Source organism: Zonotrichia albicollis, chromosome 38 (assembly GCF_047830755.1).
Source record: "Zonotrichia albicollis isolate bZonAlb1 chromosome 38, bZonAlb1.hap1, whole genome shotgun sequence".
NCBI lineage: Eukaryota > Metazoa > Chordata > Aves > Passeriformes > Passerellidae > Zonotrichia > Zonotrichia albicollis.
In genome coordinates, this window is record NC_133856.1 from 645,289 (window position 1) to 665,537 (window position 20,249).

At 48.4% G+C, this 20,249-nt stretch overlaps 2 protein-coding genes across 2 annotated transcripts; both read right to left on the reverse strand.

Annotated features, from left to right (window-relative positions):
- Positions 1-543: 543 nt before the first annotated feature.
- Positions 544-8,788, reverse strand: LOC141726676 (uncharacterized). The gene is made up of 20 exons (XM_074531645.1): positions 8,382-8,788; positions 8,181-8,254; positions 7,964-8,095; positions 7,782-7,861; positions 7,314-7,428; positions 7,019-7,108; positions 5,760-5,864; positions 5,493-5,661; positions 5,292-5,383; positions 4,661-4,810; positions 3,811-3,959; positions 3,563-3,704; positions 3,341-3,478; positions 2,998-3,174; positions 2,205-2,360; positions 1,999-2,100; positions 1,731-1,833; positions 1,048-1,168; positions 835-1,004; positions 544-731 (listed from the first exon to the last, which is right to left on the reverse strand). The coding sequence occupies exons 1-20, from the start codon at positions 8,491-8,493 to the stop codon at positions 544-546; spliced, it is 2,565 nt and encodes an 854-aa protein (XP_074387746.1). The 5' UTR covers positions 8,494-8,788.
- Positions 8,789-15,471: 6,683 nt separating this feature from the next.
- LOC141726708 (uncharacterized) lies at positions 15,472-20,027 on the reverse strand. Its single transcript, XM_074531701.1, has 12 exons — positions 19,929-20,027; positions 19,728-19,819; positions 19,108-19,257; positions 18,262-18,410; positions 18,014-18,155; positions 17,792-17,929; positions 17,449-17,625; positions 16,669-16,824; positions 16,463-16,564; positions 16,204-16,306; positions 15,990-16,049; positions 15,472-15,637 (listed from the first exon to the last, which is right to left on the reverse strand). Exons 1-12 carry the CDS (start codon positions 20,008-20,010, stop codon positions 15,498-15,500), a joined length of 1,491 nt encoding a protein of 496 aa, XP_074387802.1. The 5' UTR covers positions 20,011-20,027; the 3' UTR covers positions 15,472-15,497.
- Between the last annotated feature and the right edge of the window lie 222 nt (positions 20,028-20,249).

Below are 20,249 nucleotides of genomic sequence, written 5' to 3' on the forward strand. Positions count from 1 at the left end.
TCATTTCCCATCCTTTTCACTAAAGTTTAACCTCCTTTTCACCTTTGTTTTCCAGCCTTTTTCTCCCCTCACGTTCCCCACCATTTTGTCCCTCACATTTCCCACCCTTTCCTTCTCACTTTTCCCACCCATAATTCTCACTTTTTCCCCACCAAGTTCCTCTGCACCTTTATGGTGCACTCATTATCAATTCTGCAGTCAATTTAAGTAAGCTCGGTATTTCATTTAAAAAGATTATATATATATATCAAACTACTACATATAATAGAACAACAACGTTTATTAGATTAATAACATAGTATATGTTCCTAATGTCTATATTCCTAATGCCTATATTCCTAATGCCTATATTCCTAATGTATATATTCCTAATGTTTCTATTTTCGTAAAATTCGTAATATCTATTAGTAATATATATATGTTACTAGTATATTGATGTTAGTAACATATATAATCTATCTATCTTGTTTGCTTATCTAAATTGTCTATCTAAACTAATAATAGATGTAGGGGGTTCAGAGTGGTCTGTGGCTGGGCTTGGATCTAACCACACCAACTCCTCCCCGAGGATTTCAGAGATCCAGAGATTCCAGAATCCGAGGATTCTTCTCTGTGGCCTGCAGCATTTTCAGAATATTTCAGATATTTCAGGTTCTGTGACACCAGCAGATGCGTCGGGGTCATGTGGCCACACCAGCTCTTCTTGCCTTCCTGCCCAAAGATGAACTTGGCTGAGGCCATCCAGAGGCATAAATCAGCTTTTTGTGTCTTGAGCGCCTTGAAAAGATGTTCCAGCAGCTTCCTCAGGACTAGAATCTGGATCTCTGCCCTCACTTTGACCGGTCGTGGCTGTGCCTTTGAGAGGGACCTTCAAACACCAGGGCATTCTTCGCTTGATGATGACGACGACGAGGACGATGACGACGATGACGATGATGACAATGACGACGATGACGACGACGATGATGATGATGATGATTCCAGCAGGTGTTGGAGTCCGTGCCCTGGCAAGGAAGGTCCCTCTCTGCTCAACGGCACCAGCGGCACAGCCCGCGCAGGGACAATCCCGATTTGCGCCGATCCTTCAGAGCGGTGAGGATCAGGCCGGTCTGAGCTGCCAATGCAGCGATGGAGGGATCCTTCTCTCGTGTTTTCATTAATCCAAGTTCTACAACAAAAATGGAGCCCAGATGAGGCCTTGTGGAAGCGTTTCCCTCCCTATTCTCCCCTCACATTTCCTGCCCTAAGTTTTTCTACCCTTTTCTCCCCTCACCTTTCCCTTTTCTCCCTCACATTCCTGCCTTTTCCCCCTCATGTTTCCCTCCCTTTTCTCCCTCACATTCCTGCCATTTTTTTCCCTCACGTTTCCCTCCCTTTTCTCCCCTCATGTTTCTCTCCTTCTTTTTCCCCTCACGCTTCCCGCCATTTTCTCCCCTCACATTTCCCACCCTTTTATCCCCTCACATTTCCCTTTATTCCCCTCATAATAATCCCCCAAGGCTCCCCACTCACTCACCGGTGAGAAGCGCATCCATGGTGGCCTCATTCCGCCCTGCCAGGCGTCGTGCAGCCAGCCCTGGGCACAAAGCTCCATCAGCCCCTGCTCCTCACCAACATGGCCGCCCTGCCCTCCCCTCAGCAGCCCGGGGGTGGAACAAGGCAAGATGGCCGCCAAAGCCACCTGTGATGGCAGGGAGGGCACAAAAGGGATCCTGGGGACTGGGACTCACCTAAGAATCTGAGGGCCGCCTCTCGCATCGAGGCCTGAGGGCTCAGCAGATAGGGCTGGCTCTCCAGCACATATTGTTCAGCCCTGCTGCTGTCCTTAGCCAGCTGGAGAGAGGACAAAGGTGTGAGCATTCCTTAGAGCAGCCCCATGGCTCAGAGCCCTCCCTCATCCCAGGGCCATGGAGGAGGCTCCAGGCTTTGGGCCCACATGCAGAGCTCACATCCCTCACATCCCTCACATCCCTCTCCCAGCCTGGGGCTCATCCTCACCAGGAACTCGCTCATCTTCCATATCTCCTCTTTCTGAGCCAGCTCCTTGAATTCTTTCCACTTGAAGAACTCAGCTATAGCCACGACGGCTTCCTTGGAGGCCTGGGGGACAAAAGCGGTGAGGTGACACCAGGGCCTGTGGAAGGAACCCAGGCCACAATGGCCAGGACCCCTGAGGAATGTCAGCCATGCTCAGACATCGGTACCTTGGCCACGCTGGGGGCCTCGTCACTGATGTGAAGAACGAGCTGGACCATGACCTTCCAGGAGTTTCTCTTCATGGCTTCCTTGTCCTTCCATGTGGTTTTGCCCAGCAGCTCCTTGAAGAGGGAGATGGAGCGCTCCCGCAGACACTCCTCTCTCTGGTTAGGGAGGAGGAAAGGTGAGCTTCACACACAATGGCTCCCTGCCCGCAGCCAGGAGGGGCTGAACTGAGGTTTCCCACCCTTTTACTCCCCTTAAATTTTCTTCCTTTCTCTCCTTCCTCATGTTTCCCATCCTTTTCCCCCTCATGTTTCCCTTTTCCCCTCACCTTTCCCATTCTTTTCTCCCCTCATGCTTTCCACCCTTTCCCCCCTCAGTTTTCCTGCCCTTTTTTCTCCTCTCATGTTCCCCACCATTTTCCCCCCTCACCTTTCCCACCATTTTCTTGCCTCATGTTCCCCCTCACGTTTCTCCCCCTTTTTCTCCTCTCACATTTCCTGCCTTTTTCTCCTCTCATATTTCCTTCCCTTTTCTCCCCTTACCTTTCCCGCCATTTTCTCCCTTCACCTTTCCTGCCCTTTTCCTCCTCACATTCCCGCCTTTCCCCCTCACGTTTTCTGCCCTTTCTCCCCTCACATTCCCCACTATTTTGAGACCAGACTCAATGCTCCAGGCTCATACAAAAGCCCAGCTGGGCTGCAAGGCCCAGAATCCATCCCAGGAGAGCCCAGAGAAGCAGGACCTGCTTCCAGTGCTGCTCCCAGGGCCCCTCTGTGGTGTCAGACTCAGCCTTACCGCATCAAACAGTTTCCAGAGCCTCTCCACGGCCTTCAGAGCCATGCTGCTGGCCTCTTTCTTCTTCAGCTGCCCCAGAACATTGCGGAAGGTGTCCAGGGCCATCACTGAAATGTCCCAGGACCAATTTCCCAGGAATTTCAGCATCTCGGGCAGGAGGCTTTTCATTTTCTTGGCCTGTGTACAAGAAAGTTTCCATTCTGTGAGAATTTCAGCTCTCAAAACAGCCAGCAGGCCACATCATGGCAGGCAGGGCGTTCAGAGCACCATCCCCAAGCCACCATCTTCTCTGAGACCTCAGAGTCCAGGTGCCACATTCTGCCCCTGATAGATGCCTGCTCACCATATCGTCGCTCTCCGACAGAGTCTCCAGAGCCCTGAGGACCAGAGGGACCATTTCCTTCTTTGGAGACTTCACAAGTCTCATGTTCTTGTAGAGTGGCCTCACTCTTTTCTCCAGCACATCACCATAGGTCAGCATCTGGAAAAAAAGAAGCAGAGAGTTGGCAGGGCTCCCCTGGCACGGCTGAGGGCAAGGCCATGTGGGCTTTCCCTGAGGACTCACAGCTAAGAAAGTGAGGCACGACTTCTGCTGCCCAGTCAGGATGTCATCCTGCCAGTCCTGGACTTGGACTTGCAGCTCCTTCACAACCTTCTCCAGAGTTTCGCGTACGGAGAACATGGCCTTCCACAGGCTGACATTGTCACTGCAAGGCAGAGCGCTGTCAACATGGCTGCGCAGCCTGGGCTTGGGTCTGGCAGCCATAACCTCCCCACAGGAAAAAAGCCCTCCAGGTTGGTCAGGGCCAGTACCTGAAAATTGGTGTGGCCTCCAGAGCTGTGGTGACGACCTTGTCAGTCCACTTATCGGCCAGGAAGATAACAAGGGAGTGAAAGTTGTTAGCAGTGGCGGTGTTTTGCTCGTTGTAGTGCTGGAAGATGTGTCTCACCACCTTTGGCACCTGCAGGGAACACAGGTTAGGGTGCTGCTGCTGCTGCATCTTGGGCAGCCCTGCCCATCCCTTTAAGGAAATTCAGATAAAATAGGCCACCACACCAGGCACAGATGGCAAAAAGGTGTCTGAGGACAGCACTCCCATACTTCATGTGCATGGGGACAACACTCTATCGGCGTTTTATGGGGCCACATTTTGCATGTGTGGGGAACTACAGAGGCTGTTCTTTCAGACGCTGCTGCTGGAAGCTTCCACCACGTGCCCTACAGGTCCACAACACCTCCCAGCCAGGCCCCAAACCACAAACACACACAAGCCCAGAGGCACATCTGCAACATCCAACAGGCAATGCAGGAGCAGCCTCACTGGCTCCCCTGGGCAGCTCAGCATCAGCACAGCAGCACTTCCCAGGACAAGCAAACCATGCACTGGCTGTGAGCACTGAGTGCCCCAAGCAAGATGTGCCTCAGCTGGGCCCTTCTGCTCAGACCTTCCTCCAGATCTGAACAGAGGTTAATTCCAGATCTGAACAGAGGTTTGGAATCAGCACCCTGGGCAAAATACCAGGGAAAAGCACAAACAGCAACAACAGCAAGAGCAGGTGAGGCAGATCTTGCTAAGCTGCCTCAAGGTGGCTTCAGGAGGGGAATGGAGGCAGGAACCTGGCAGGACTCAAAGACAAAGCAATCCCACCACAGGTCACTTACATCCATCAGCCACATCTCAGGGGTATTCATGACCTCCTCCAGAAATGCCACAGGCCCATCCTTGTTCTTGATGTTGAAGCATCCCAAAATCTCAATGGCCTCAAGGACGACTCCCATCCTCTCATACGGCCCAAAGTATCTCCCAAAGGCCTGGGGTAGGAAGGAAGGGAGCAGAGGTCAGTGCCAGCCAGTGCCATTTTATCCCCTCACATTTCCCCCACTTTTCTCCCCTTACATTCCTATCCTTTAATCCCCTTTTCCCACCCTTCCCCCCCCTCACGCTTCCCTCCATTTCCTCCCCTCACGCTTCCCTCCATTTTCTCCCCTCATGTTTCCCTACCTTTTCTACCCTCATGTTTCCTTTCCTTTTCTCCCCTCACATTTCTCCCACTTTTCCCCCTCACTTTTCCCACCATTTTTCTCTTGTGTTTCCCGCTCTTTTCTCCCCTCACGTTTCCCGCTCTTTTCTCCCCTCACATTTCCCGCCCTTTCCTCCCATTTTTTTACCCACAATTCCTCACAATTCTCATTTCACCAGGGACATCCCCATTGATTCCGTGCCCTTTTTCACACACAAATCTCCCTGCTGATACCACAGGTGAGAGTCCCACAAGGTGGGACGGCTCCATACCTCAACTTTCCAGGCGTTGGATGCATTCACCCAGGAGGTGATCTCAGGTTCCCAATCTTCTGGGGGCTGGACATAACTCTCTGGATTGTCACCTAAAAAGAAATGATGGTGGCACCCACACCAAGAACAAGGGGCCATCACAAGGCCAAGGAGGAGAAATAGGTTTAAGTGGGGAATGCAGCCCACCACAGCTTATCTTACTTTTCTGCTCAGAGAGGAACGCCATCAGGGTGCTGAGAATTTCCACCACCGTTGACATGCTTTCATTTGGCTTGAACAGCATGAAAAACAGATTGCCCAGCAGCTTGCCCAGGACTGGGATCTGGATCTGGGCTCTGGGAGCCTCTTCCTCATCCTCATCTTCATCATCCTGAGGAAGAGGAGCAGAAGGGTTGAGGTGAGGTCTGAGGGCAGTTCTGGGGCTGTGGCTGTGCCAGGACACAGGGATGGAGGGTGAGCAGTCCATACCTCCTTGGGGGCAGTGTCAGTCAGCATATGGCAGAGTGCCTTAATCCTGTCCATGGCTCTCTCCTGCACTTCTGCCCTGTCAGACAGCAGGTATTCCAGCAGAACCTGCAAACACAGAAAATGCAGGTGAGAAGAAAAAGAAAAAGTTCTTCCTCCCTTGAGAAAGAACTTTTGCTGATAAGCTGTTAAATATCAGTGCATGACTGATAAGAACTGTAACATCCCATTGGGAGATGCTCCGCCCAGAGGGAGGAGCCAAGTATTTATAATCCAGTTTATCAATCCATTTATAATCCAATTTATAATTTTTATAATCTAAAACAGCAGCACGGCTTTCTCCACTGGATTCCCCAGAAAAAACTGCAGCTGCTTCTTCTTCCAATAGATCTTCAGAAGAAGAACACTGTAATTCTGCAGAATACTGTAATTATGTTTCCTTTTCTACAAGAAAACAAAACCCTGCTCCAACAGAACCACACCTGACACTTCAGGTAGACTGCAATCACAATTCCAATTAGATTGCTGCCAACATAAAGTGTCAGGTTGAGTTCTGACTTTGTTGTCTCTGTTGTTCTAGAGACCAGCATTGTTTATTTTATCCTTTTTTATTTATTTATTTCAGAGCCCCTTAGTTTAAAATTCATGGAAATTCAGAAAAGTAAAGGAAGTTTGCATTCTCCATATCAGGAGAAGTTTAGCAGACCCCTGTCTTTCCAAACCAAGACACAAGCAACTTAATAAAAATTAAAAGTTTAAATTAATTAATTAATAAATAAATAAATTATTTAATAACAATAAATAAATTTTATGTTATTTTATAACTTTTAATATTTAGGTTATAAATTAATATTAATTTATATATATTATATAAATTTTATATAAAAGATAATCTATATGATATTATATAAATATATAAAATATATAATATATAATATATAATAGAATTATTATAACCATTAATAATAATTAATAATTAATAATTAATAATTAATAATTAATAATAATTAATAATAATTAACAACTTAATTAAAATTCAAAATTTAAATTAATTTAAAATAAATTTAAAATTAATTTCAAATTGATATTAAATTAAATTAAATTAAATTAAATTAAATTAAATTAAATTAAATTAAGTTTAATTTAATTTAATTTAATTTAATTTAATCCCCTTAATTTAAAATTTTTAGCAATTCAAAAAAGTAAAGCCTCCAGCAAATCCTGCAGGGAGGCTCCTTCCCCCTTCCCCCCTCAGTGCTGACCTCCAGGATGTCCTGCATCATCTCGCTGCGCTTGGCGCCAGGAGTGTTGAGCATCATCACCTGCAGCATGGTGTCCATGGTGAGCAGGGCCTGCAAGGGGGGCACAGAGCAACGGTCACGATTCCGCTGTCCCTCACAGCACCAGGACTCTGATCTGACCCCAAAATGTGAGGAAATGACACGGGAACGGGCAGTGCTGGAACCCAGCAAGGGATGAAGAAATGAGGGTGGAAAGCTGAGACTGAATCTGCAGCCCAGTAGGCCTGGAAGCTTCTCAAGTGCTCCCAAAACTCACCCGAGTGCAGAGGTTTTCTTGCTCCTCCGGCATTTCCGCGCTTGGACGAAGGAAAAAGACGCTGTTGAAGCAGAGTCTTAAAACCTTTTTGATGTCCAGCAGTGCCCCGATGGTGCTGCCAAGAGAGAGAGGCCTGGTTGGAGCAGCACCTCAAGGTCTCCTGCAGCACCACTGAAGGTGCTGCGTTTTTCAATTCCCATTGAAAAATGGGAATTGTGAGGGGAAAAAAGAGTGGGGAAAGTGAGAGGAAAAAAGGAGGGAAGGGAAGGGAAGGGAAGGGAAGGGAAGGGAAGGGAAGGGAAGGGAAGGGAAGGGAAGGGAAGGGAAGGGAAGGGAAGGGAAGGGAAGGGAAGGGAAGGGAAGGGAAGGGAAGGGAAGGGAAGGGAAGGGAAGGGAAGGGAAGGGAAGGGAAGGGAAGGGAAGGGAAGGGAAGGGAAGGGAAAGGCCTGAAGGCCTTTGGGCCTTTACCTCAGTCCAGCAAAGGCAAGCATGGCAAGGCGCCGCAGGCGATTGCGAATCTCATCCTTGGGCTCCAGGTTCAGCATGGTCTGCAGAGCACAGCTGGGTTGGAACATGGCAGCTGCCAGCACCCAGTGCCACCAGAGCCATGCCCTGCCCTCACAGGGTAACGAGGGTCCCTGCCCCCTCACCTCAATCAAGTCCACCAGGTTGTATTTATTGGAGAACTCAGCCAGGTCCTCAGAGAAAACATGGACAATGGATTCTCTGCACAGGTTGGAGATGTTGTGCAGGAACTCCTCCTTCTGCTCCTCCTCCTGGAACTGGGGGGACAGTGACAACGGATCAGCATGAGGACACCTAGGGCCTTGAGAGAGCAGAGCCAACCACCATCAAACATGGATATACCTTGCTAGGATCGGTGGCAAAATCATAGATGAACTCCACGGAGTGGCGAGCATAAGTAGGAATCCAGCAATCATCTAACAAAGAGGGAGAGAAGGGAGAAATTCAGGGAGTGCTGTGACAGCAGAGAGGAAGCAGCAGAAAATGGCTTCCGTTTGCTGTTAGGCCCCAGCCCTGCCCAATCCCTAAGGGCCCCTCACTCACTGAGTTGCTCCACCCTGGTCATCTCGATTGGCTCCGCTTCATATTTCCTCTTTTTAGGAACACGAGGCTTCTCCCAGCTCATGATGGGCAGGCTTGGAGAAGTCGCTTCCATTCTTCAGAAGAAGGGAGTTCTTCAGAGAATGGGATGTTAAGTGTAGTTGAGTGAAAATCGTATTAATTTAAAGGCAAGAGTGAGCTGTGCTCGCAGGTTTGTCACCCAGCTGGGCACTTGCGTCCGCTCTGGTCGATGTCCAGGTGGACACTGAGGGTTGGGAGTTGCTGTCCCACCAACAGCTCCTCCGTGGAACACGGGAGGTGTCGCCTAGCGTCCATTGTGACACCCCCAGTGTTCCAAACTGAACGTTCCACCTGTGGATCCCTCTTACATAACCTGTTACATAACGAACAATTTCTTCTATATTATATATAGAATAAATTTCATTTCTATTATATACAGAAATGTATATATTATATACATTTCTGTATATATTATATACAGAAATGCATATATTATATACAGAATCTTTTATATTATATACAGAATCTACAGAATCATTTTATTTATAGAGAATAACTTATTAAAAAGCAGCAATGAAACAAAGTAAGAGTCCTGAGCTGCCAAAACTTATGGATAGTAAAAATGATCAAGGGCTGTGAGGGTGATGGACATGGAGACAGCCAGGAGTGGAAAACTTGAGGGGAAATGCTGATTTTGAGGGGGAAATATGAAAGGGAGAAAAAGGCAGGAGCAAAAAGGTGGGAAAGGTGAGAGGAAAAAATGTTGGGAAATATGAGGGGGAGAAAATGGTGGGAAGTGTGAAGGGAGAAAAGAGCAGGAAACGTGAGGGGAGGAAGGGATGGGAAACATGAGGGGAAAAGGGCAGGAAACATGAGGTAAAAAAATGGGAAATGTAAGGGGAAAAATTATAGGAAAAGTGAGAGGAAAAAATGCCAGGAAAAGTGAGGGGAGAAAAGAGTGGGAGGCATGAGGAGGGAAAGGGTGAGAAACATGAGGGGGGAAAAAGGCAGAAAATGTGAGGAGGTAAAAAATGGGAAATGTGGGGGAAAATAGGGTGGGAAAAGTGAGAGGAAAAAAATGATGGGAAACGTAAGGGGAGAAAAGAGCAGGAAACATGAGGGGAGAAAATGGCAAAAAACTTGAGGGGAGAAAAGGCAGAAAATGTGAGGAAAATAAAGGGAAATGTGAGGAGAAATAGGGTGGGAAAAGTGAGAGGAAAAAATGTCAGGAAATGAGAGGGGAAAAAATGTCAGGAAATGAGAGGGGAGAAAAGGGTGGGAAACTTGAGGGGAGAAAACAGTGGGAAATGTGAGGTAAAAAATGGAAAACGTGAGAGAAAAAAAGGTGGGAAACATGAGAGAAAAAATGATGGGAATTGTGAGGGGAGAAAAGAGTGGGAGACATGAGGGGGGAAAGGGTGAGAAACATGAGGGGGGAAAAAGGCAGAAAATGTGAGGAGGTAAAAAATGGGAAATGTGGGGGAAAATAGGGTGGGAAAAATGAGAGGAAAAATGGTAGGAAAGGTGAGAGGAAAAAATGGAAATGTGAACGGAGAAAAGAGCAGGAAATGTGAGGAGAGAAATGGGCAGGAAATGTGAGGGGAGAAAAGGGTGGGAAATGTGAGGGGAGAAAAGAGTGAGAGACATGAAGAAAAAAAAAGGCAGAAAATGTAAGGCAAAAAATGAGAATTGTGAGGGATAAAAGGGTGGGAAAAGTGAGAGAAAAATGTTAGGAACCGTGAGGGGAGAAAAGGGCAGGAAAATGTGAGGGGAGAAAAGAGTGGGAGACATGAGGGGGGAAAGGGTGAGAAACATGAGGGGGGAAAAAGGCAGAAAATGTGAGGTAAAAAATGGGAAATGTGGGGGGAAATAGGGTGGGAAAAGTGAGAGGAAAATGGTAGGAAAGGTGAGAGGAAAAAATGTGAGGAAATGAGAGAGAAGAAAAGAGCAGTAAACCTGAGGGGAGAAAAGGGCAGGAAATGTGAGGGGAGAAAAGGAAAGGAAATGTGAGAGGGGGAAGAGTGGGAGACGTGAGGGGAGAAATGCATGAAATATGAAGGGAAAAAAGGTGGAAAATATGAGGTAAAAAAATGAAAATGTAAGAGAAAGAAGGGTGGGAAACGAGAGGAAAAAATGGTGGGAAATGTGAGGGGAGAAAAGTGAGGGAAACGTGAGGGGAGAAGGCCGTGAAATGTGAGGGGAAAAAAAGGCAGAAAATGTGAGGAGGTAAAAAATGGGAAATGTGGGGGAAAACAGGGTGGGAAAAGTGAGAGGAAAAATGGTAGAAAAGGTGAGGGGGAGAAAAGGGTGGGAAATGTGAGGGGAAAAAAAGGCAGAAAATGTGAGGTAAAAAATGTGAAATGTGGGGCGAAAAAGAGTGGGAAAAGTGAGAGGAAAATACGTTGGGAAAAGTGAGGGGAGGAAAGAGCATGAAACATGAGGGGGAAATGGTGGAAAACATGAGGTAAAAAATGAGAAATGTGAGGGGAGAAAGGGTGGAAAATTGTGAGGAAAAAATGGTGGGAAACCTGAGGGGAAAATGGTGGGAAATGTGAGGGGAGAAAAAGGCAGGAAAAGTGAGATTTCAAATGGGAAACTAGAGGGGAAAATGAGTGGGAAAAGTGAGTAGAAAAAATGTCAGGAAATGTGAGGGGAGAAAAAGATTGGGAAATGTGAGGGGACGAAAGGGCAGGAAGTGTGAGAGGGAAAAGGGCAGAAAATGTGAGGGGGAAAGTGCAAAATATCAGGCGAAAATGGCGGGAAACGTGAGGGGACAAAAGAGTAGGAGATGTGAGGGGGGGAAGGGAGAAAAAAATGAGAAAAAAGTCAGGAGATGTGAGGGGAGAAAAGGGAGGGAAACATGAGGGAGAAAATGGGGGAAAATGTGAGGGGGAAATGGGGGAAAATGTGAGGGAGAAAATGGGGAAAATGTGAGGGGGAAATGGGGGAAATGTGAGGGAGAAAATGGGGGAAAATGTGAGGGGGAAATGGGAAGCATGAGGGGGAAAAGGGAAGGAAATGTGAGGGGGCAAAGGGAGGGAAATGTGAGGGCAGGAAAGGAGGGAAAGGCCTGATAAGCCAACCCCTGATAAACCAGCCCCTTGATAAACCAATCCCCTGATAAGCCAGCCCCTTGATAAGCCAACCCCCTTGTTATGTTTGCCCAATTATCCCATCGTAAGAAAAAACCCAACAATATTTGAGACAGCAGCAATTTTTAATCGAATCGTTTAAAAAATATACATTGACAATATAATTTGATTAAAAATAAGGGATAATTTGGTTCCAAAAGCAGCGCATAAGCGAAAGATAACCGCGGGGTACGGAGTGCAGGGCTCTGGACCCTTTGCCACCTCACGGACAAGCTTGCCAAAGTCGCTGACGAAGGCCTCTCCTCTTCCTCTTCATCCTTTAATTCACCTTTGGGTTACACATGCACATCAAGCTGGTACAAGGGAAGCAAAAACTAACATATTACTGCATTTGAGCATCAAAGCAAGAAATCTCTATTATATCTATAAATCTCTAAAGAATAGAGATTATTTAAATCTCTATTGTAGCTGGCGTTTTCTTGGGACCCAACCAGATTTTTCCCTTTTTTCTGTTGATTTTTGGTAACTGTTATCTCTTGGTTTTTCCTGCTGTCCTTGGACATCTGCAGGGAAGAGGGGGTGGAGCCCCTCCTCTCCCTTTCTTTTTGGCATTTCAACTTTTAAACTGTTTTATTATTTCCATGTATTATACTCATTATATAAGTAATAATAATTACTTATTATTTCCATATTTTAATTGCTGTGTCAATATTGTTGACTCTTTCAAGTTTATCAGCATGAATTATTTATTTATAATTATTACTATTTATTATATAGTGTATCAATATTGTTTACTGTTTTAATTTTATAAATTTTAATTATTATTTATTTAATAAATAATAATTAGTAATAATTATTTCTTTATAATGAATATTAATTATTATTTATTATATACTTATTTACCACTTCCTGATAAGCCAGCCTTCTGATAAGCCAACCCCTTGATAAGCCAATCCCTTGATAAACCAGGCCTTGATAAGCCATCTCTTTATAAACCAGCTCCTGATAAGCCAGTCCCTTGATAAAGCACGTCCCTGATAAGCCAAATCCTTGATAAACCAACCCTTGATAAGACAGCTCCTTAATAAGATAACCCTCTGATAAGCCAGCGCCTTGATAAGCCAGTCCTTTGATAAACGAGCTCCTGATAAGCCAGCTCTTGCTAAACCAATGTCCTGATAATCCAGGCCTGTGATAAACCATCCTTTTGGTAAACCAGCTCCTGATAAGCCACCTCCTGATAAACCAACCTCCTGATAAACCAACACCTGATAAGGCAGCCCCGTGATAAGCCAACTCCCAGATGGACGCCTCGCCTCGGCCGGACAGCTCCCAGCCGGGCGCGTTGGTTCTGTCGGGGCCGGGCGGGTTCGGCATCCGGCTCCCGCGGGACAAGGCTCCATCCACACCCCACAGGAGAGCCTTGCTCTGGGACAGCTCCAGGCGCAGCACTTTTGGGCCCCTCCAGGAGAAGTGGGCAAAGATGGCCAAGGTGAAGGAGGTGGCCTCGTGGACCATCAGGGGCTCGGCTTGCGGGGATTCGGGGTGGCGGAAAATCCGTCAGGAATCGGAAAAGCCAGGGCGCAACTCCGGGTTGAGCTGAGGGAGCCTGCGGGATATCTCATAAAACCTGGGGGGGAAAGGAGGGGTGGGGGCAGCGTGGGGTGGGGTGGGGTCACCAGGAGGTGCTGGGAGTGCTGGGAGATGATCCCAACTCCCGGAGATGATCCCAAACCCTGGAGATGATCCCAGAGCCTGGAAATGATCCCAAACCCTGGAGATGATTCCAAGCTCTGAAGATGATCCCAAGTCTGCAGATGATTCCAAACCATGGAGATGATCCCAACCCCTGGAGATAATCCCAAGTCTGGAGATGATCCCAGAGCCTGGAGATGATCCCAGAGCCTGGAGATGATCCCAAGCCCTGAAAATTATTCCAAACCATGGAATAATTTCCTCTCATTTCCCATCCTTTTCACTTGAATTTACTGTCCTTTTTGCCTTCCAATTCCCACTTTTTCCCCTCAGATTTCCTGCCCTTTTGGCCCCTCACGATCCCCACCATTTTGTCCCCTCACGTTTCCCGCTCTTTTCTCCCCTCATGTTTTCCACCCTTTTCCCCCCTCATGTTTCCCTTTTGTCCCCTTCTGTTTTGTACCTTTCCCTCCTTTAATTTCTGTCATTAAGCGAGTCCTTTTCACTCCAATTTACTTTCCTTTTTGCCTTCCATTTCCCACCTTTCTTTCCCCTCACATTTCCCCCCCTCCTTTTCTCCCCTCACGTTTCCCACTCTTTTTCCCCTCATGGCTCCTTCCCCTTTCTCCCCCCATTTTTCCCACCATTTCTCTCCTTCTGTTTCATATCTTTTCTTCCTCTCATTTTCTGCCCTTTTCACTCAAGTTTACTGTCCTTTTCACCTTCCAATTCTCATTTTTCCCCTCAGATTTCCTGCCCTTTGGCCCCTCGTGATCCCCACCATTTTGTTCCCTCACATTTCCTGCTCTTTTCTCCCCTCACGTTTCCTTCCTTCATTCCTTCACATTTTCCACCCCTTTCTCCCTCACATTTCCTACCTTTTCTCCCCTTCTGTTTCCTATCTTTCCTTCCTTTCATTTCCCTCCTTTTCACTCCAGTTTACTTTCCTTTTTGAATTCCATTTCCCACCTTTTTTTCCCCTCATGTTTTCACCCCCTTTTTCTCCCCTCACATTTCCCCCCCTTTTTCCCCTCATGTTTCTCACAATTTCTCCTCTTCTGTTTCATGCCTTTTCTTCCTCTCATTTCCAAAGTTTATTGTCCTTTTTGCCTTCAATTTCCCCCCTTTTCTCCCCTCACATTTCTCGCCCTTTTCTCCCCTCAAGTTCCCCCCACCTTTTCCCCTCACATTTTCTTCCATTTTCTCCCCCTGATGTTTCCTGCCCTTTTTGCCCCTCATGTTTCCCACCATTTCTCCCCTTCTGTTTCATATCTTTTCTTTCTCTCATTTCCCATCATTTTCACTCAAGTTTAATCTCCTTTTTCCAGCCTTTTTCTCCCCTCATGTTTCCCGCCCTTTTCTCCCATCACATTCCCCACCATTTTGTCCCTCACATTTCCCACCCTTTCCTTCTCACTTTTCCCACCTATAATTCTCACTTTTTCCCCACCAAGTTCCTCTGCACCTTTATGGTGCACTCATTATCAATTCTGTAGTCAATTTAAGTAAGCTTGGTATTTCATTTAAAAAGATTATATATATATCAAACTACTACATATAATAGAACAACAACGTTTATTAGATTAATAATATAGTATATGTTCCTAATGTCTATATTCCTAATGTCTATATTCCTAATAATGTCTATATTCCTAATGTCTATATTCCTAATGTTTCTATTTTCGTAAAATTCGTAATATCTATTAATAATATATATATGTTACTAGTATATTGATGTTAGTAACATATATAATCTATCTATCTTGTTTACTTATCTAAATTGTCTATCTAAACTAATAATAGATGTAGGGGGTTCAGAGTGGTCTGTGGCTGGGCTTGGATCTAACCACACCAACTCCTCCCCGAGGATTTCAGAGATCCAGAGATTCCAGAATCCGAGGATTCTTCTCTGTGGCCTGCAGCATTTTCAGAATATTTCAGATATTTCAGGTTCTGTGACACCAGCAGATGCGTCGGGGTCATGTGGCCACACCAGCTCTTCTTGCCTTCCTGCCCAAAGATGAACTTGGCTGAGGCCATCCAGAGGCATAAATCAGCTTTTTGTGTCTTGAGCGCCTTGAAAAGATGTTCCAGCAGCTTCCTCAGGACTAGAATCTGGATCTCTGCCCTCACTTTGACCGGTCGTGGCTGTGCCTTTGAGAGGGACCTTCAAACGCCAGGGCATTCTTCGCTTGATGATGACGACGAGGACGATGACGACGATGACGATGATGACAACGACGACGACGATGATGATGATGATTCAGCAGGTGTTGGAGTCCGTGCCCTGGCAAGGAAGGTCCCTCTCTGCTCAACGGCACCAGCGGCACAGCCCGCGCAGGGACAATCCCGATTTGCACCGATCCTTCAGAGCGGTGAGGATCAGGCCGGTCTGAGCTGCCAATGCAGCGATGGAGGGATCCTTCTCTCGTGTTTCCATTAATCCAAGTTCTACAACAAAAATGGAGCCCAGATGAGGCCTTGTGGAAGCGTTTCCCTCCCTATTCTCCCCTCACATTTCCTGCCCTCAGTTTTTCTACACTTTTCTCCCCTCACCTTTCCCTTTTCTCCCTCACATTCCTGCCTTTTTTTCCCTCACTTTTCCCTCCCTTTTCTCCCCTCATGTTCCCCCACCATTTTCTCCCCTCACCTTTCCTGCCCTTTTCTCCCCTCATGTTTCTTTCCCTCTTTTTCCCCTCACGTTTCCCGCCATTTTCTCCCCTCACATTTCCCACCCTTTTATCCCCTCACATTTCCCTTTATTCCCCTCATAATAATCCCCCAAGGCTCCCCACTCACTCACCGGTGAGAAGCGCATCCATGGTCGCCTCATTCCGCCCTGCCAGGCGTCGTGCAGCCAGCCCTGGGCACAAAGCTCCATCAGCCCCTGCTCCTCACCAACATGGCCGCCCTGCCCTCCCCTCAGCAGCCCGGGGGTGGAACAAGGCAAGATGGCCGCCAAAGCCACCTGTGATGGCAGGGAGGGCACAAAAGGGATCCTGGGGACTGGGACTCACCTAAGAATCTGAGGGCCGCCTCTCGCATCGAGGCCTGAGGGCTCAGCAGATAGGGCTGGCTCTCCAGCACATATTGTTCAGCCCTGCTGCTGTCCTTAGCCAGCTGGAGAGAGGACAAAGGTGTGAGCATTCCTTAGAGCAGCCCCATGGCTCAGAGCCCTCCCTCATCCCAGGGCCATGGAGGAGGCTCCAGGCTTTGGGCCCACATGCAGAGCTCACATCCCTCACATCCCTCTCCCAGCCTGGGGCTCATCCTCACCAGGAACTCGCTCATCTTCCATATCTCCTCTTTCTGAGCCAGCTCCTTGAATTTTTTCCACTTGAAGAACTCAGCTATAGCCACGACGGCTTCCTTGGAGGCCTGGGGGACAAAAGCGGTGAGGTGACACCAGGGCCTGTGGAAGGAACCCAAGCCACAATGGCCAGGACCCCTGAGGAGTGTCAGCCATGCTCAGACATCGGTACCTTGGCCACGCTGGGGGCCTCGTCACTGATGTGAAGAACAAGCTGGACCATGACCTTCCAGGAGTTTCTCTTCATGGCTTCCTTGTCCTTCCATGTGGTTTTGCCCAGCAGCTCCTTGAAGAGGGAGATGGAGCGCTCCCGCAGACACTCCTCTCTCTGGTTAGGGAGGAGGAAAGGTGAGCTTCACACACAATGGCTCCCTGCCCGCAGCCAGGAGGGGCTGAACTGAGGTTTCCCACCCTTTTACTCCCCTTAAATTTTCTTCCTTTCTCTCCTTCCTCATGTTTCCCATCCTTTTCCCCCTCATGTTTCCCTTTTCCCCTCACATTTCCCATTCTTTTCTCCCCTCATGCTTTCCACCCTTTCCCCCCTCAGTTTTCCTGCCCTTTTTTCTCCCCTCATGTTCCCCGCCATTTTCTTCCCTCACGTTTCCCTCCCTGTTCCCCCTCACGTTTCTCCCCCTTTTTCTCCTCCCACATCTCTTGCCTTTGTCTCCTCTCATATTTCTTTCCCTTTTCTCCCTCACATTTCCCTCCCTTTTTCTTCCCTCACCTTTCCTGCCCTTTTTCTCCTCACATTCCCACCTTTCCCCCTCACGTTTTCTGCCCTTTCTCCCCTCACATTCCCCACTATTTTGAGACCAGAATCAGTGCTCCAGGCTCCTACAAAAGCCCAGCTGGGCTGCAAGGCCCAGAATCTATCCCAGGAGAGCCCAGAGAAGCAGGACCTGCTTCCAGTGCTGCTCCCAGGGCCCCTCTGTGGTGTCAGACTCAGCCTTACCGCATCAAACAGTTTCCAGAGTCTCTCCACGGCCTTCAGAGCCATGCTGCTGGCCTCTTTCTTCTTCAGCTGCCCCAGAACATTGCGGAAGGTGTCCAGAGCCATCACTGAAATGTCCCAGGACCAATTTCCCAGGAATTTCAGCATCTCGGGCAGGAGGCTTTTCATTTTCTTGGCCTGTGTACAAGAGAGTTTCCATTCTGTGAGAATTTCAGCTCTCAAAACAGTCAGCAGGCCACATCATGGCAGGCAGGGCGTTCAGAGCACCATCCCCAAGCCACCATCTTCTCTGAGACCTCAGAGTCCAGGTGCCACATTCTGCCCCTGATAGATGCCTGCTCACCATATCGTCGCTCTCCGACAGAGTCTCCAGAGCCCTGAGGACCAGAGGGACCATTTCCTTCTTTGGAGACTTCACAAGTCTCATGTTCTTGTAGAGTGGCCTCACTCTTTTCTCCAGCACATCACCACAGGTCAGCATCTGGAAAAAAAGAAGCAGAGAGTTGGCAGGGCTCCCCTGGCACGGCTGAGGGCAAGGCCACGTGGGCTTTCCCTGAGGACTCACAGCTAAGAAAGTGAGGCACGACTTCTGCTGCCCAGTCAGGATGTCATCCTGCCAGTCCTGGACTTGGACTTGCAGCTCCTTCACAACCTTCTCCAGAGTTTCGCGTACGGAGAACATGGCCTTCCACAGGCTGACATTGTCACTGCAAGGCAGAGCGCTGTCAACATGGCTGCGCAGCCTGGGCTTGGGTCTGGCAGCCATAACCTCCCCACAGGAAAAAAGCCCTCCAGGTGGGTCAGGGCCAGTACCTGAAAATTGGTGTGGCCTCCAGAGCTGTGGTGACGACCTTGTCAGTCCACTTATTGGCCATGAAGATAACAAGGGAGTGAAAGTTGTTAGCAGTGGCGGTGTTTTGCTCGTTGTAGTGCTGAAAGATGTGTCTCACCACCTTTGGCACCTGCAGGGAACACAGGTTAGGGTGCTGCTGCTGCTGCATCTTGGGCAGCCCTGCCCATCCCTTTAAGGAAATTCAGATAAAATAGGCACCACACCAGGCACAGATGGCAAAAAGGTGTCTGAGGACAGCACTCCATACTTCATGTGCATGGGGACAACACTCTATCGGCGTTTTATGGGGCCACATTTTGCATTGTGGGGAACTACAGAGGCTGTTCATTCAGACGCTGCTACTGGAAGCTTCCACCACGTGCCCTACAGGTCCACAACACCTCCCAGCCAGGCCCCAAACCACAAACACACACAAGCCCAGAGGCACATCTGCAACATCCAACAGGCAATGCAGGAGCAGCCTCACTGGCTCCCCTGGGCAGCTCAGCATCAGCACAGCAGCACTTCCCAGGACAAGCAAACCATGCACTGGCTGTGAGCACTGAGTGCCCCAAGCAAGATGTGCCTCAGCTGGGCCCTTCTGCTCAGACCTTCCTCCAGATCTGAACAGAGGTTAATTCCAGATCTGAACAGAGGTTTGGAATCAGCACCCTGGGCAAAATACCAGGAAAAGCACAAACAGCAACAACAGCAAGAGCAGGTGAGGCAGATCTTGCTAAGCTGCCTCAAGGTGGCTTCAGGAGGGGAATGGAGGCAGGAACCTGGCAGGACTCAAAGACAAAGCAATCCCACCACAGGTCACTTACATCCATCAGCCACATCTCAGGGGTATTCATGACCTCCTCCAGAAATGCCACAGGCCCATCCTTGTTTTTGATGTTGAAGCGTCCCAAAATCTCAATGGCCTCAAGGACGACTCCCATCCTCTCATCCGGCCCAAAGTATCTCCCAAAGGCCTGGGGCAGGAAGGAAGGGAGCAGAGGTCAGTGCCAGCCAGTGCCATTTTACCCCCTCACATTTCCCCCACTTTTCTCCCCTCACATTCCTGTCCTTTTCTCCTCTTTTCCACCCTTTCTCCCCTCACGCTTCCCTCCATTTCCTCCCCTCACGCTTCCCTCCATTTTCTCCCCTCACATTTCCCTCCATTTTCTACCCTCATGTTTCCTTTCCTTTTCTCCCCTCACATTTCTCCCACTTTTCCCCCTCACTTTTCCCACCATTTTTCTCTTGTGTTTCCCGCTCTTTTCTCCCCTCACATTTCCCGCCCTTTTCTCCCCTCACATTTCCCGCCCTTTCCTCCATTTTTTTACCCACAATTCCTCACAATTCTCATTTCACCAGGGACATCCCCATTGATTCCATGCCCTTTTTCACACACAAATCTCCCCGCTGATACCACAGGTGAGAGTCCCACAAGGCTCCATACCTCAACTTTCCAGGCGTTGGATGCATTCACCCAGGAGGTGATCTCAGGTTCCCAATCTTCTGGGGGCTGGACATAACTCTCTGGATTGTCACCTAAAAAGAAATTATGGTGGCACTCACTCCAAGAACAAGGGGCCATCACAAGGCCAAGGAGGAGAAATAGGTTTAAGTGGGGAATGCAGCCCACCACAGCTTATCTTACTTTTCTGCTCAGAGAGGAACGCCATCAGGGTGCTGAGAATCTCCACCACCGTTGACATGCTTTCATTTGGCTTGAACAGCATGAAAACCAGATTGCCCAGCAGCTTGCCCAGGACTGGATCTGGATCTGGGCTCTGGGAGCCTCTTCCTCATCCTCATCTTCATCATCCTGAGGAAGAGGAGCAGAAGGGTTGAGGTGAGGTCTGAGGGCAGTTCTGGGGCCTGTGGCTGTGCCAGGACACAGGGATGGAGGGTGAGCAGTCCATACCTCCTTGGGGGCAGTGTCAGTCAGCATATGGCAGAGTGCCTTAATCCTGTCCAT